The sequence below is a fragment of the Prunus persica genome, chromosome G2, assembly GCF_000346465.2.
Source record: "Prunus persica cultivar Lovell chromosome G2, Prunus_persica_NCBIv2, whole genome shotgun sequence".
NCBI classification, from domain to species: Eukaryota; Viridiplantae; Streptophyta; class Magnoliopsida; order Rosales; family Rosaceae; genus Prunus; species Prunus persica.
The window spans coordinates 5,974,291-5,991,357 of NC_034010.1; the positions used below are offsets into that span (position 1 = coordinate 5,974,291).

The window sequence follows — 17,067 nt, forward strand, 5'->3', positions numbered from 1 at the left end:
TGGTTCTGTAGTAGAGAGAAGAAACCAGAAGCAGAGAGAAAAATCAGAGAATTCAGCTGGTATTTTTGAAAGCGAATTCGTGCTGATAACGTGTTATAAATGTAGAGAGAAAATGGAGAGAATTGGAATAGAGAGGAGAGACTGATTTTCTCATTCATGATCTGTTTTTGTTCATTATACAAGCAGGAAGGGGGGGATTATTTATAGGCCTTCAAGGGGGCATTTTGGGGACTCCACTATTACAACAGAATTTACTATTTCCAGAAAAGAAAAAGTAAACTAAAGTTATGAGACCAAAATGTAAAATCCCAAAAGTATGGAGGTAAACTTGTAATTGAACCAAAAGGAAAAAAAATATAAAAAAAACCACCTACTTTTGGCCATATGAACATCAGGGCTTCATGTATTTTTGTTTTTTCGGTCAACATGAGGGCTTCAAGTTGAAAACCTCTACCTTGTCGAAATAAGGAAAAGGTAGTTACTCTCAAACTGTCCAGTGAATACAGCTGCTTATTCTCGGTCGACAAAACTGTAAACATAATTCTTTCTCTCTCACTGAAGCATCATCCCCAGCAGGCAGCAGTAAATACAGCAAGCATAATCTCCCAAATGGTAAGCTTTCTGTTCTTTCTACTAATTCTTTTAATTCAACTTAGTAGCAAAGTTTTGATTTTGAATTTTGGAGTAATTTGCTATTCTGAAGGCCATGTCATTTGTCACGTATCTCATGACTGATAATTTGGTGATAATATGCAATTGGTCATCATATGTTCGATGAAATGCCACAGAAGAGATTTGGCTTCAAACGCTAGGCACTGTATTTGATTTCCGGATTGAGATGTTGAACAAATCAACAGTAGTAAAACAAAAAGTTTATTAAGTAGTTAGTATTTGACAACATGGGAAAAAAAATTACTTTTGCGCTATGGTATGAATATGATTAGTACCCTTATGTCCATCCCATTGAATTTATTTTCTAGAACATATTTTGTGCGACACACAGTTGGTACTGGTTCAAAGGATCAAATTTTATTTTCTTTTTGTTCTTTTTGTTTTTGGTTGGTATACAACTGTTGAATAAAACCCCCCGTCACAACAACAGGTCATGTGACTAAGGTTGAAAGTAGGAGTGGGGTTGTATATGCTCATCATTTTGTGTTTGTTTTAAGCTCTTTTTGAGTATCTGCTCGAAGGATATATGGTAATTCAGATGTGTAAACATTTTGTTTTTTCCTCTTTTTCTGCTTTGTACAGCTATGTTCACTCTTTTAAGGTTGTTGATGACGGGTTTGTTGTCAATCATCAATGTGTACGCATCCCAATTGAAGCTGATATTCAGGAGGAGAAGTACACTGAGATATTATTCTTCTGTGAATTCAGCACTATCTTCCATAATTCTGTCAGAGGATGAAACCTCAACACTTGAAGATACCGTTGCTGCTGATAATGGTATTTTTCTGAGTGCAAAAAGCTATCCTACTGACTTTAGAGGAATAAACGAACTTTATTGTGGTGAAGACGGCGTTTGTGAGCCTGTTGACACTGGTTTCTTGTTTTCCATTAATGAGAGACCAGATGAAGATGAAATGAAAAGATTAATGTTAATACTCGCAAAGCGTGGATGGAATCTTGGTTGTCAAAATGGGTATAATATCTATCTGAATCAGTTGAACACTATAGAGCTTTTGAACGATCTGTTTGAGGAGAGTTTCGATGCTAAACTTGTTCTATACTTCTTCAAGTGGTCAGAATGCTGTTCTGGATCAAAGCATACATTACAAACCATATGTAGAATGATCCATATTTTGGTTTCTGGGAACCTGAATCATAGAGCAGTGGATCTGATATTGCGTCTTGTGAGAAATCATGGTGACGAGGAGTCATGTAATTCATTGCTAGAAGTCCTTGATGAAACCCATAGCGAAATAAGGGTTTTAGAAACCACATGTAGCATGCTTGTCAATGGTTATATTCAGGAAGGCATGGTGAACATGGCTTTAAAAATAGCATGTCAAATGAAGCACCTAAACATCTTTCCTTCAAATGGGGTGTGTAACTCACTACTGCAGGCATTATTAGGATCAAAGCAGTTGGAATTGGCATGGGATTTTCTGGAAGTTATGCGGACAAGAGGGATGGGTTTAAATGCAGCTATGATGAGCTTATTCATTAATAAGTACTGTAGTGAGGGTGATCTGGAAAGTGGTTGGAAGTTGCTCTTGGAAATGAAAAATTATGGGATTCAACCTGATGTGGTTTCATTTACAATTGTTATTAACTCACTTTGCAAGATGTCTTATCTGAATGAAGCCACCGCTTTATTGTTTAAGATGACTCAGTTGGGTATTTCTCCTGATCCAGTTCTACTTAGTTCAATTATTGATGGTCACTGTAAGCTGGGGCAGACAGAGGTAGCACTAAGCATATTGAAGATTTTCAATACTCCCCTCAATATTTTCATATACAATAGCTTCATTTCAAAGTTATGCACAGATGGTAATATGGCTGAAGCTTCTAGCCTGTTTCATGAGATGTCTATGTTGGGCTTGCTCCCCGATTGCTTTTGTTACTCTACTATAATTGATGGATACTGCAAAGTGAGAGACATTGATAGAGCTTTTCAGTATTTTGGGAAAATGTTAAAAAATGGAATCACACCATGTGTTACCACATACACATCCCTCATTGATGCTTATTTGAAGTCTGGAAACATGGAAATGGCAGAATATTCGTTTCACAAGATGATTTCGGAGGGTTTGGCACCTGATATTGTTACATTCAACACCTTAATGGATGGCTTTGGTAGGAAGGGACACTTACAAAAGGTTTTTGGGCTTTTAGATATGATGAATTCTTCCAATGTTTCACCTGATATTGTGACATATAACACTCTCATTCATAGTCTAGTGACAAGAGGATTTGTAATCGAGGCAAAAGAAATTTTGTTTGAGTTAATCAAAAGGGGTTTCTCTCTGGATGTGGTCACATTCACCAACCTTATTGACGGGTTTTCAAAGAAGGGGAACTTTGAGGAAGCCTTTTTTGTGTGGTTCTACATGAGCGAGCATGATGTGAAACCTGATGTAGTGACATGCAGTGCTCTTCTCAATGGATACTGTAGAGAGCGTCGAATAGAAGAAGCTAATGTTTTGTTTCACAAGATGCTTAATATTGGATTACGTCCAGATCTGATACTGTACAACACTCTGATTCATGGGCATTGTAGTTTTGGGAGCATGGATGATGCATGCACCTTGATAAGTATGATGATTGAACATGGTATCTTTCCTAATAACATTACTCACCAGGCACTTGTCCTTGGGTTAAAAAAGAGGGTAATGAATCCTGTAGAAACTGCAAATCTTAAGTTGCAACAGATACTGCTCAAATATGGTATTCATGTTGATGTTGATGAATATCTGAGAGAGCAACCAGGAAGCTGCAAGCAATTACCAGCTTGACCAGAGTACTAGATGCTCAGGTGTTCTCACTTCTCATAACCCGAGCAGGAGCTGAAGTCGAGCACTAGCTTGAGGCTTGGGGTGTTCCTATGACTTCAGCACTAAGCGCATGCTTTGCTTGAGCACTAGCTCAATGCTCTGGATGTTATCTCGTGCCCCAAGCACGTGCTTTGACTTGGGCACTTTGATCACATAACAGATTATGATGGAGCAGTTACCAGTAGAATCTTTAAGACCCCAGTTACCTGTTGTCAAGCCTAAGGATCATGAATGGACTCACTAAAAGTATAAGAGATAAGGGGCACTTAAAAATGCGCAGACCACTGCAGAGTCAAAGATGGATTTTCTTTTTATCCTGAAGGTGAATAAGGTGATATTTTTCACTAAATTGTTCAAATTCTCATTGTTTGCTGCTGCCCATTGTTCAATCGTAGTGCTTAAAGGTAGCACGAGAATGTTGCATCAGATAATATGAATTCTTCCTTCGGCTTTCAAAATCTTTAGACTACACGAGATATTCCTTGTTTCCTTTTTTTTCTTTTCATTTTTTGTCATAGTTCTTCTAATGATATACGTTCTAAATGTTTGGTCACTGGAATTAAATTCTTTCTTTCTTCCTTTTTTTGTTGTTGTTGACAATATTCACCACATAGAGCAGCAATGTATCTTTTGAAAAAGAATATATTGAAAATCACCGTGTGTATCAAATGTTGGGAAAATCTTTTGTAAGTATGAATGTCAATTTAGCTCCTGCACCATGTGTTTTCTCCCTCTCCATCTCTCCCTCCTTGTAAATCTTGCTTTCCTGTATATCCAAATAGATCCCTCCCTAGAAGATAAAGATGACGGGCTTATTACATGCATATCCCCTATGGTAAGGCCCAAAAACAGAGAATTTACTTTACGTGGACGATACTTAGTCAATGACCATGGAACCCTTTGAGTACAAAATAATTAAAGGTTTCCAGTAGTCCATTCTATCCTTCTCTGGTCTGAAAGTTTGGATCTTGGCTTCACAGGTTAGTTGTTTTCCACTCTTTTTGCTTTTTTGAGTTGTATGAAGGAATAATAAAGATTGAGCTAATAGATTGGGTCAAACATGAGCGTTTGTGTAAGAGCACCATTTTTAATTTTAAATGCATCTGTTTTTCGACCAAAAACCAACCACTAAAGCAGGGCAGCCAAATCATCTTATCAAGTCTTCTATAGCCAGATGTGTCATGGACTCTCCTAAGAAGGGTTCGTAAATGTGCTTATATGGTGCATGTACATTTTAGTGATATGAAATCTCCCTCTCTCTATCTCTTGACTTTTGTAGTCATGTATATTATGCTTACTTTGTTTAGAATGTTTCTTCTAATAACATTCTTTGTAACTATTTGATCAATCTTTTGCAGATAATAGTCTAACTCAGCACAGCTATCAAAGGTTAATGAGACACCAGTGTGGTGTCGCCAAGAACTCTTTAGAAGTCGGGTGGATTCGATTTGGAAAGCAGGTGAGTTGAAGTTGCAGAAGATGGGGTTTTTTAACGAAAAGCACCACATGTATGTAATGTAGCATCAATCTTTTGCAGATAAGAGTCTCAACTCAGCGCAGCTATCAAAGGTTAATGAGACACCAGTGTGGTGTCGCCAAGAACTCTTTAGAAGTCGGGTGGATTCGATTTGGAAAGTAGGTGATTTGAAGTTGCAGAAGATGGGGTTTGAAGAATGTAGGTGATTTGAATTAGCAGTTATAATTTATGGTCAAGGTGAAAGACTGGAACTCTAACAACACGAAAACACCCATCTTTCTCTAAGCAAAAGAAAAAAAAAAATGTTTCGATGATAACCCATCTCTCTCATGCTCACTCTGATTCATGTCATACTCATTTCTTATTTCTTAGGAAATTATCGATATTCATCTAGAACAAACCCTACAATAACTGAAAGAAATTGGTGACAGTCACATGTGAATCAAAAAATTAGCTCCAAACTAAATAAATAATCATATTAAACATGGCAATTGACTAAGACACGAAGACCCATTGAACATATAAACAAGAAAAAGTAGACATATTCCCATTCATCTGTCATCAGTGGCGAATTCATGAATTTTTTGTATTTGGGGACAAAATGTGGAAGTGCAAAGCATTTAGTTTGAAGAGAAAGATATTAAATATTAATTAACAAATTGATGATTCTTAGTGGAGCACAAAATAATACAATTTATAATTGTCCCCTACGCGATTTCAAAATGAAAACGCTCCATGATAACATCATTACCAATGCTACATATTGATGCCTAAAATTGGTTCAACAAAAAATGACATCTTTGAGATCGAGGTTGGCAATCCTTCCAAACCAACTTGGCATGACCAAGCAGGTCGTCCCTTAGAACGAGTTCTAGTGCTTAGGGATTGCACTTGTAAATATAAATTAAGTAAGAACATTCAATCAAGCAACACAAGCGATTACGTGGTTCACCTATAATCGGGCTACGTCCACGGGATGTTTGGTAGTTTCACTATTGAATGAAGAAAGAACAAGAGATATAAAGTGTTTGATCCTCACAACCCAAATCCCAAGTACACCGATCACACTCATAATCATGACGAACAAGATCAAATATTGATAACATAGGGGGTGAGTTCTTGCATGTGGATGTGGGAAGAACTCGGAGGAACCTCTCTCAATTTGAGAGTCGCCTTTATATAATAGCTTGGAGATAATCAAATCCTTGTAGAAGTAGGCTTCCTAATTAGCCTCACCCTCCGTTTGGATGAAGGAAAACAACTCGGAATTTAGCTAAAAGTTGGGAATTAAAAAGGAGAAATTGACAATTCTCTTTTTTGGCAAGTTAAGCAAGGAATTTATTAAATGACGCGCAGAAAAAAATTGTGGAAATTGGAGTATCAAATTCCCGAGTTTAATTTCCTTCAAAATAGGCGTCATTTCACAATTTCCATAGTGCCATTTACAAAATTCTATCATTTACAAAATTCGACGTACATAAATCCAAACACCGAAATCTTTAATTGCCAGAAATTGAAATGATGGAAATCAAAATTCCGTCATTTTAGAATTCTATGCAATTTTCAATTTCTTCATCCAAATGGAGGGTCAAAGTAGAAGTCAATATCTGAAGAGAATTCCAATTTATATGAAGGTCGGCCTTAGGTAATTTTACCCACAAACAGAAGTCACCCAAGTCCCTAGACAAGAGTCTTGTTTGGGGAGGTGCACAAAAATTATTGATGATGCTGAGCTGAATATTAATTGCTTCAAAGTTGTAGATTGAGCTAAATTCTTATCTAAATTCTTATGCAAACAAATATTTGATGTAGACGATTTTATTATGTCCATAAACATGATCACTCACTAGTTTGGACCTTTCGTCCCCATGGGCTTGACAATTGCTAGGTTGGACCCCTTTTCCACTTGACCATTGTAGAATTTTGTTGTAGAATAATTTGGAGAAATAAAGTGTATATAATAATGATGGAGACCTAAATGCAACAAAATTTGAGCTTGGACCTTTCGTCCATATAGGCTCGATAAAAATTGAGATGGGACCTTTTGTCCATATAAGCTTCATAAAAATTTTGTCGGGAACTTTTGTCATCCAGAGATCGATAAAAATGGAGCTTAGACCTTTCGTCCATATGAGCTTGATAAAACATTGAGTCTAGACGTTTTGTCATCCATAACTCAATAAAAATGGAGCTTGGACCTTTCGTCCATTAGAGCTCGACAAAAAATTGAGCCGGGACCTTTCATCCACCTAGGCTCGATAAAAATGAAGCTTAGACCCTTCATCCATCTAAGCTCGAAAAATCTCAAGGTTGGACCTTTCGTCCACCTGAGTTCCACTCGAGGTTGCTGAAGAATTGGAGAAATTTCGATGTTGAATAGTCGGCATCTCGATGAAATTATAGAATGTCCTTGTAGAATAATATGTCGACTCCAAGTGGTGAAATAATCATGGGACTCCAATAAAAGTCCCCAGTTATGGAGCCAAGACAGCCTTGTAGGATGTAGAAAACTTCCACTTTGATATTATTCAGAACACTGGCAATCTTGTAGTCCCACTTGAATTCAAACTGCATGAAGAGTTGATGTTTTGATTACAAACAAATTGTAATCAAATTGGATTTGCAGTAGGATTTTGTATCCTAATCATACTTGGAGCCAAATTGTAGTGAGAGTCCAAATTGTAATTGGACTTGGACTTGGACGTGAAATAGGACTTTGTATCCAAGTTGGAGTTGGATGTGAAATAGGACTCCGTATCCTAGTTGGAGTTGGTGTCAAAGTTGTAATTGGTCTCCAAATTGTAGTTGATGTAGACTTTCGAACACTAGGATATAATCTTTCTTTGACTATGAAACAGCCAGCCACTTTTCAAGCACATTTTGGGCTAATTCCACAATTTCAAAAAATTATAGAAAAGTATTTGAATTGTAGTTCTATTTCTTAGCTTTCCAGATATATATTGCTCGTCACTAGGAAAAATCGGCAAGAACTTCAAACCTTCATCTCCCATAGCAATGCAGTTTTGACGTGATCACAACTTAAGTTGTCTTGACTTAAAATTCTGGAACAATTGGCTTCTGAAAATATTCAAACAGTGATTGGTAGAACTTTTTATCTGAAAAAGGAAACTTGCAGAAAACAAAGAAAAAGAGAAATGGAAATTCGACAATATTCATTCATGCCTCTCAAGCAAATGAAAAATAGAGTTGATACAATTCCTCATCATGGCCAGCTAGCTACGATCTAACAAAGGTTCCAACAAAACTCCTACAAATGTGGAAAGGACAACGTCGTTATTTTGTGTGAGAATAGCTAGGCGATACTAAGGCAATACTACGGTGATAGTAAGTGGGCTGGAAAGAGTATTAGGCCCAAATGGGATTGGGTCCTAACATTCCCACCCGCTTAAGAACAACCATGACCTCAAGGCTGAAAAGATGAGAAATGTTGTTGAATAACTGAAGCATCTTCCCAAGTTACATCTTCTTCGGGAAGGCCCTCTCATTGAATGAGCCAGTGAGTAATCAGTTTATTCTGGTGCTTGAAAATTCCCCTATTCAACACTTTGGCCAGCACCCATGCAATTAAACCATCTGATAGAGGAGGTAGAGTGGGAGAAGAAGTGACATTAGCACCCACCTACAAAGAGACATGGAAAACATTATTAATTTTGGATTTGCCATGCAGTTGCAATTTGCAGGCCATAGAGCCCACATGAGAAAGCACTTGGAATGGATCATAGTACCTTGGAGACAGTTTGGGATGTTGGGGATTATGGATGGTAGCTTGGCGGTACAGCTGTAAATGGAGAACAACCCAGTCGCCAAGCTGAAACTCTCGTTTTCTACAGTGCTTATCGATGAAATGTTTAGTCGGTTCTTGGGCTACTTGCAGATTGAGACGGAGTTGGCGAAGAATTGTGTCCCTTTCCTTGATTGTAGTGTCCACAACATCAACTTCGGGAATGCGGGAACTTAAAACTGAACAATTGGGGGTGGTTTCCCATAAACAGCTTCGTGAGGTGCCATTTGAATGGCAGAATGGTTGGTAGAATTATACCACCATTCTGCCCATTGTAACCATGTAGACTAGCTAGTGGGTTTATCCCCTGCAAAACAACGCAAATAGTGCTAGGATGTACAGTTTAAGACCTCAGTTTAGCCATCGGATTGAGGAAGGCCGTAAAAAATTGGCAAAGCTTGGTCCCCTGTGCTTGAAAGAAGGCCATCTAAAATTGGCTCAGGAAAGTAGGATCACGGTCACTCACTATGGTGTGAGGTAGACTGTGAAGACGAAAAATCTCCTTGATAAAGAGTTGAGCCACCTAAGCTGCTGTGTAACGGTGTTTGAGAGCTACGAAATGGCCATATTTCGACAACCGATCAACCCCACGACCAAAATACAATTCTTCCCGTGGCTTGAAGCTATTCCTTCCATGAAATCCATAGCAATATCTTGCCATATGGTTTCTGGAACTGGCATAGGCTGTAATAAACTGGGTGGGTGAATCGATTCATACTTGTTGTGTTGGCAAGTATCCCAGGCATCGACGAATCGCTTGACATTCGCTTTGTGTTTTCTTGAGGTAGCATAAGGTCTAGCATTATTCATGCCAACGCGGTATGCAACTTCATAGTTGTAATCCAATAGTTTAAGTAGCTATTTTTCCTAAGTAGGGGTCATGATTCTTTGTTCCAAGAAATACCTGATGGTCTAGTGATCTGTCAAAATTTTAAACTTCCTACCCAAGAGATATGGGCGCCAATGTCATCATCTATCATCTCTTTGTCATAGACAGACAAGATTTTGTGCTTGTCCGATAGAGTCTTGTTGAGGTACACAATGGGATGACAATCTTATGAAAGAATAGCTCCAATTCCACCATTAGAAGCGTCGCATTAACTTACAAAGTCCATGCTGAAATCTGGCAGTGCAAGAACTGGATTTTTTTTGTCAAAGCACTCTTGAGATCCATAAAGGCCTATTCTGCAAGTGGTGTCCACTCAAACCTATCATTTCGCAGCATATTAGTCATGGGATTGGAAATAACAAACTTGAGATAATATCTTGCTAAACCGAGAAAGCCTCGTAGCCCTTTGACTGTTGTTTGTTTTGGCCAGGATCAATGCATTGGAATTTTTTTTTCTTTCTAACAAACCCTAACCCTTACTGCAAAAATGGTATGTCCTAAGTAGTAAACCAAAGCTTGGCCTAATGAACACTTGAACAACTTCACCTCTAAATGATTAGCCCTCAGCACCTCAAATACAACCTTCAAATAAGCAACATGGTTCGAAAAAGTGCAGCTGTAAACAAGAATGTCATCAAAGAACATCGAAACAAGTTATCGTCAGTAAACCCGAAAAACAGAATTCATTAGTGCTTGAAAGGCAGAAGGTGCATTTGTGAGACTAAACGACATCATTTGAAACGCATAATGTCCCTCATGGGTATGAAAAGCCGTTTTGGGTATGTCGTCCTCCTTCATTCTAATTGATAGTAGACGGATCGAAGGTCAATTTTGGTGAAGTAGGCATCCTTATGTTACTCATCAAGCAGTTTGTCGATCACCAGAATGAGGAGCTTGTCCTTAATAGTTACTTGATTGAAAGCTCTGTAGTCTATAAAAAAAAATCTCCAAGTACATGTAACATGCCCACCTCAATTTAGCACGAGGCCTCTTGGGAGCTCACTGGCTTCGGATTCCATGGGAACTCCGAAGTTAAGCGAGTTTGGGCTAGAGCAATCTCAAGATTGGTGACCCACTGGAAAGTTACTTGTGAATTCCCAAAAATAAAATCGTGAGGACTAGGGCCCAAAACAGACAATATCGGGCTACAGCGGAGCCGATCCGGGATGTGACAAATTCCCCGTACAAAGAATTTAGCAGTTTCATGTTTAATGCACGTATTTTTAACCAAAGTTTTAATAAGACACAAAATTAATGTATTATACAAATAATTCTCACATATTATTGAATAAAAGTAATATATATATATATATAAATATTAAAATATTATATAGTGACCTAACTTTTAAGTTGTAAAAAGGTCCTCTTTTTAAAAAAAAACAGTATAGCCGGTCGGTGTTATAACCATTATTTCATACATTTTTATTATCTTTCTCTTAGATTCTTGCTATGTTCTTGAGTGAGTTTAGTACATGTTTACTTAGTTTTGTGTTTACTAGGTTTGAAGAGTAAAGATGGAAAAGCTAGCAAAAGGAGTAATTTTGGGATTGAATCATGATGTGCAATCCTAGGAGCAGGATGTGCTGTGCAGAACAGTCAACTTGACAGAATATACTGAGTGACCCAGATATTAACCCTTGTGTCGTTGGAAAGATACGGATGTTAGCTTTCTGTAGAATTTTACGATTCATGATTCAGACGTGTGTGGAGAGAGTTGTGGCCGTTTTAGTACAGACAGTTCGGGCAAAATGTGTTCTGTGGTTTTGCAAAATAATCCATTTGAAGTCCAATCCTTGGAGTTTAATTTGTGTCGATTACATTTGGGAAGTGTCTACAAGGATGTGGAGTTATTTTCTGAAGTCTGATCCTATATTTAGTAGGATTTTGGATGCCAACTCATCAAAGACAATTGAAGCCAAACTAGGAAAGCATAGTTACCAAGTCAAGAGAGGATTTGTTCCTTATTTAAAGAAGACTAGAAAATAGGGTTCGTTTATGCTAGAATTTGAAGGAGAGTCAAAGAGCTGTTGTCATCGTCAAGTTCTCAAGCATCGTCACAATCCATAAGTTTATTTTATGTTTTCTAGTTTTTCAATTATGTTTTCTTTGAACATGAGTAACTAAATTATTTTCTAGGGCGAGGATGACGTCCGAGTATGGATAGTTATGATTTTTAATGCTATTTAATGGATTCTAAGTTTCTTTTAGATGAATGTTTAATCTTTATTTTAATTGTTGCTATTTGTTTAAGTTCTTTGATTGATCACCTTAGGGCTTTGCATCTAGTAAATTGGAAGATGAATTTGAGGCAGAACTCGCAATATAATTCAATTAGCTTCTTGTGATTAAGTGTGGTAAATTACATTATTGCTCGACAAAGAATAATGGTTTGCTTGGTTCTCTCGTTTTCTAGAACGTAATGAATCCAATTTGTTAAATTTATGCCTTAACCAAGATAGATTGCAGGATTGGGTATATGATCTTTGTCTGAACTAGAAAATAATCTCACACTTAAGGAAAATTATGGTTTGAGTGCCTGAAAAGGACTTAGATATGGGAATTATCATCTAAAGAATCGAAAGAATCTGTTAAATGCATTGAAATCTAACTTGGATTGCTTGTGGTTGATTCCGAAACCCTAGACCTTCATCATTGTTTTTCAACCTTAAAATTTAACCTTTTTATTCTCAATTGCTTTTATTAATTTCATTGTTTGTTTCATAAACTTGCACAACAACAATCTCTACAAATTTACTTGCGTATCAGTTAGATTTAATTTAGGTATTTGAATATTAGATTAATTTGGAATCCTCGTGGGAACGATACTTAGACTTGTCAAATGCTATACTACATCAATCTTGTGTACTTGCAAGGACAGACCAGTCGGTTGTACTTGTAATTTTAAAAAAATATATAGCTGGGCGGTTATACTTATTTTGACATGTGGGCGAGGAGTCCTCTTTTTACATGTATAAATATTATAGCCGCCCGGCTATACTCCATTTTTTCTTATTTTTTGGGGTAAAATTTGCCATCACCATCTTATGAAGATAACATCATCATCAGCTAGCTTCCTTGGAAACATGATTGCATCTCAAGTGTCTTTACTCAAGTGAATAGCTTACAGGTCTTAACGCCATACTAAGAATGATATCCCATCTTTAATTTTATAAGTAGAAACTGTTGTGTTGTGAAGAATACTAGGTCCATGAAGACGCCTAATTATGACAGGACATTGCACTTGGTATCTGTTGATGCCTATTGTTGAAAAATTTGGAAGGAAGAATTTTGGCATCATCACCATGAAAAATTCCTAGATTCCTAGTAATGGCATTCTCATATTCAATTTGGGAACAAGGTGTCATGAAAAGGGGTCCTTCAAATACCATATTTTTATTATATTTAAAGAGGCTATGTAAAAATTAAAATGCTTGTTGTATAAGTATTTAAATGTAGTATCTGCAGCCAACAAGGACCATTAAAGGATGCATGTAAGGAACTTAAAGCATTAAAACACAATTTTTTGTTATCTTCATAAACTTAATATCTATCTTTCATGATGTCTGTGGGAGCATATATTTTCATCTCCAATGAGGGCACGCCACGTGGAAAAGAAGAATATTCCTTAAATTAATTAGTTGAACCAATTTATTTCTTAAATTAATTAGTTGAACCAATTTATTTTGCCAATTAATTAATTATGGATAATATCTTAATTATGACAAAATTATCTTTATTTAATAATATAATACCATTAATTTAGATATTATCCTAATAAGGATATATAGTCTCATCAAATTAGGAGATTTGGATCCCAATCAAATCCCTAATGGACTCAATCTCTACGAATTTGGGTAAAGAATAAACTCCTTCATAACAAGAGTTTTATTCTTTACAAAACCCTAGCCACTCTCCACTCTCCAGATTTTTTCCACACGACTCCGACCGCCCGGTTTACACCATACATACATCTTCGTACCCTTTTGTTAGCTATCGTTTTCCTACAAACACTTGAACTAACTTAGGCATTAGAGGGCCTTTGGCCCCCCGGGGTGTGGTCTTTACTCTGTCTTTTTTTACAGGAATCGAGGAAGAGAGAGAAGGAAGATCAAAGGTTGAAGGATCTAGAAGCGAATAGTCTTCCGCGAGATTATTTGCATAAACATTTAGTGCTTTCATTGAAAGCACGAGTTATACTCAACACATGCTCAAGGAATCCGTTCCTCCAATTTTTCAATCCACCGAAGCCTTCCAAACAACCATGGTTGGAAGTAAGAAAACAGGGGGCAAGACTGATGCAATGGCCTAATTCACAACAGGCTCGGACCACAACAATTATGTGGCTCCGAGACAATCCCACACCATAATCGAGATCGTGGCATGCCTTCACGGAACTGCTTTTCCCCATCTCGGTCCCACGACTGGGAACACCATCTTGACGTGTGCCGCCGCACTACAACACAACAAGACCCTTCAGCTGGAAGTGCCGCACCACCTCCTAGACACCCTGTTGCCACCACCGCCGCTCCGCAACCTCACGGAACTGGCTATAACCTCCATCCCGGCCCTGTGGCTGGATCAAGTTATCTTCATGGCACCACTGCCGAGCATGATGGAATCTCCCATCAAGGTGGGCTCACTACCACCAACGACTTTGGCACAATCTTGGAGCAACTTCAGTCATTCCCTTCATTGCCTCCATGCTCGACCTACGCTCCTACGTACATCTCAAATGAAACCCTAACTCGTGTGCAATTGGGCTCTACACACTTCTCTCCTCCCAGTCCACAAAGTCAAGTAGACCTTAATCTGAGAGTTGACCAACTAACTCAGAGAATGGACAACCAAAAAAATTTGATGAGGCGACTCCTCAACCAAATAAACTTGGCTCAAAACCTTGGCTTTGGACAACAAGGCAAAGAGAGAAGGATCGACGAACGCGCTGATGGGCAGTTTGATGGGTACCAAGCAGGTCAAGCAAGAGTAAACATAAAAGGAGACGGACAACGGCACCGTTAGCCTGCCGACGTGTCACAAGCATTTGTGCAGCCACGACTTATACTGCAAGCTGACTATCATTCCCAGCCAAACTCCCGCAGAGGTCTTCGTGACTGCGGAAAGCTACATGCTCTAAGATGACGATCAAATCGCCATGAAGAAGTCTACTGAGTAGGAAGATCAACCGACCAAGCAAGTAGGCCAAAAAACCGACATGCTTAGCAGCAGGGAAAAAGACAAACGTAGGTCGCGCCCACAAGAAAAAGCTACGAAAAAGGAGAACTACACTAGGTTCTTCATCCCTATACATCAAATCTTAGCCTAAGTGAATGACAAACCTTGGGTAAAAAGATCGTCACCCTTGAAAGGAGATCCGGACAAGAGGGATAACAGAAAATATTGTGCCTTCCATACGACGCACTAGCACAATATGAATAATTGTTTTGCTTGGAAAGCGCACCTTGAAGAACTCGTGAGAGAAGGTCACTGCATGAAGTTCACTGTGAAGTAGGCCATCCAACAGATTAAGGACCAGAATACCGCCAAGGAGCCACCCCAAAAGGTCATAAGGATTAACACAATCCTAGCGGACTGAGTATTCCAGGCTGACTTGCAAAGAAAATAAGAGGAAGATCAAACAGGCCACTATGATCTCCTAGGTCTCTACTAATCTCCTACGGGCAAAAGACGATCCCGTGATCGGCTTCCAAAAGAAAGATCTAATCGGCCTTGATCTACCACGCAACAATTCCTTTGTCATCAGCATTCAAATCGCTCAGGCCATGGTCGACCGAATCCATGCAGATGAAGGGAGTGCAACCAATATCCTACAATTCACAGTCATCTAACAAATGGGCTTAGAGACAAAGATCAATAAATCAAATAGGTCACTAACAGACATCAATGGCGCAACAACGATTATTGTGGGCACGATAGATCTCGACGTCTACTCCCCACCTGTAATCAGCTCGCAAACGTTCATGGTCATTGATGAAGTCTCACCATACAATGGCATTCTAGGCAGACCATGGATCAGCAAGATCAACGTCATCACCTCCGTCACACATCAAAAAATTCGCTACCCAATCCCTAGGGGCCGTGTTGGCCAGATTAACAGCGATCAGGCAATGAGGAAATGCTCAGCTCAAGGGCTGAAGAGAAGCAAGCAAACACAGTTCCTCCCTGTGAATTAGGCAGATCTAAAGGGAGTAGAACAAGCAGAGGAGAAAGCAGATCTCATTCTTGATGGCCGAGCAGACCCGAAAAGAAAGGGAGTAGCTACTCCTCAATAGCAATCAAAAAATAAGGATCAAGTCGAAAGAATCCATCTGGAGGTCTCTCCTGAAGAAGGATGGAAGCCCGAAGAGGACGTCGAGATAATAACCCTTGATCTTGACAAGCCAGAGAGAAAAGCGCGGACCGGCTAGAGCCTAAGCCAGGAGAAAAATGCAGAGCTTGCAGCCTTCCTCCAAAACAACAAAGACTTATTTGCATGGTTGCCATCTGACATGCCAGGCATCGATCCCCAGATCATCTACCATCACCTACATGTCAACCTAGGTATCAAGCCTGTTGCGCAGAAGAGATTTAACTTCGCCCCTGAGCGGGTTGCCATCTTTGAAGCCTAGATCGACAAGCTTCTAGTTGCCAGTTTCATTGAAGAAGTCTTTTGCGCAGAATGGCTGGCGAAAGTTGTTCTAGTAGCAAGGAAAGATAAAGGCCTGTGGAGAATGTGTGTCGACTACACCGACCTCAACAAGGCTTGCCCTAAAGGCAAATTTTCACTGCCAAGAAATGATTAGCTCGTTGATTCAACTTCCGGCAATCAATTGCTAAGCTTTATGGACGCCTACTCTGGCTACAATCAAATCATGAAACAGGTACATACTGCTACAAAGTCATCGAAAGAGGTACATATTGCTACAAAGTCATGCCCTTTGAGCTGAAGAATGCTTGAGCAACCTAACAAATGCTTGTAAACAAAATTTTCAACGAGCAAATCGGTAACACTATAGAGGTTTACATAGACAACATGTTAGTCAAAGCTCCCTAGCGAGCAGACCATATCAAAAACCTTGCCGAGGCATTCAACCTGCTCTAAAAATACAACATAAATTTGAACCCAAGCAAATGCACATTTGGATCTCGTCCGGCCGATTCCTAGGATACTTAGTCATCCAAAGAGGAATTGAGGCACATCCAAATCAAATCAAGGCTATACTCAACATGAAGTCACATGTCACAAAAAAGGAGGTACATAGTCTAACGGGTAGAGCAACAACTCTCAACCGAATCCTCTCGAGATCTACTGACAAATGCAGGCTATTTTTCAAAGTCTTGAAGAAAAGACACAAGTACAAGTAGGATGATGAGTGCGAAGTAGCTTTTGAAAACTTGAAAA

The 17,067-nt window shown here is 38.8% G+C and overlaps 1 protein-coding gene across 6 annotated transcripts; it reads left to right on the forward strand.

Annotated features, from left to right (window-relative positions):
* On the forward strand, nucleotides 407-5,294 carry LOC18786868 (pentatricopeptide repeat-containing protein At2g19280). 6 transcript variants are annotated; one of them, XM_020556194.1, is made up of 5 exons: nucleotides 427-474; nucleotides 562-612; nucleotides 1,255-3,831; nucleotides 4,859-4,959; nucleotides 5,038-5,294. In XM_020556194.1, the coding sequence occupies exon 3, from the start codon at nucleotides 1,257-1,259 to the stop codon at nucleotides 3,459-3,461; it is 2,205 nt and encodes a 734-aa protein (XP_020411783.1). In that variant the 5' UTR covers nucleotides 427-474; nucleotides 562-612; nucleotides 1,255-1,256; the 3' UTR covers nucleotides 3,462-3,831; nucleotides 4,859-4,959; nucleotides 5,038-5,294. The 6 variants fall into 6 exon arrangements, with proteins under 6 accessions (XP_020411782.1, XP_020411784.1, XP_020411786.1 ...); XM_020556193.1 differs by having other exon boundaries at nucleotides 407-612; XM_020556195.1 differs by having other exon boundaries at nucleotides 407-612; nucleotides 1,255-3,822.

What these genes read in the sequence shown, in the direction of transcription:
- LOC18786868 (XM_020556193.1), top strand. Translation starts at nt 1,257, where the DNA reads ATGTTCACTCTTTTAAGGTTGTTGATGACGGGTTTGTTGTCAATCATC.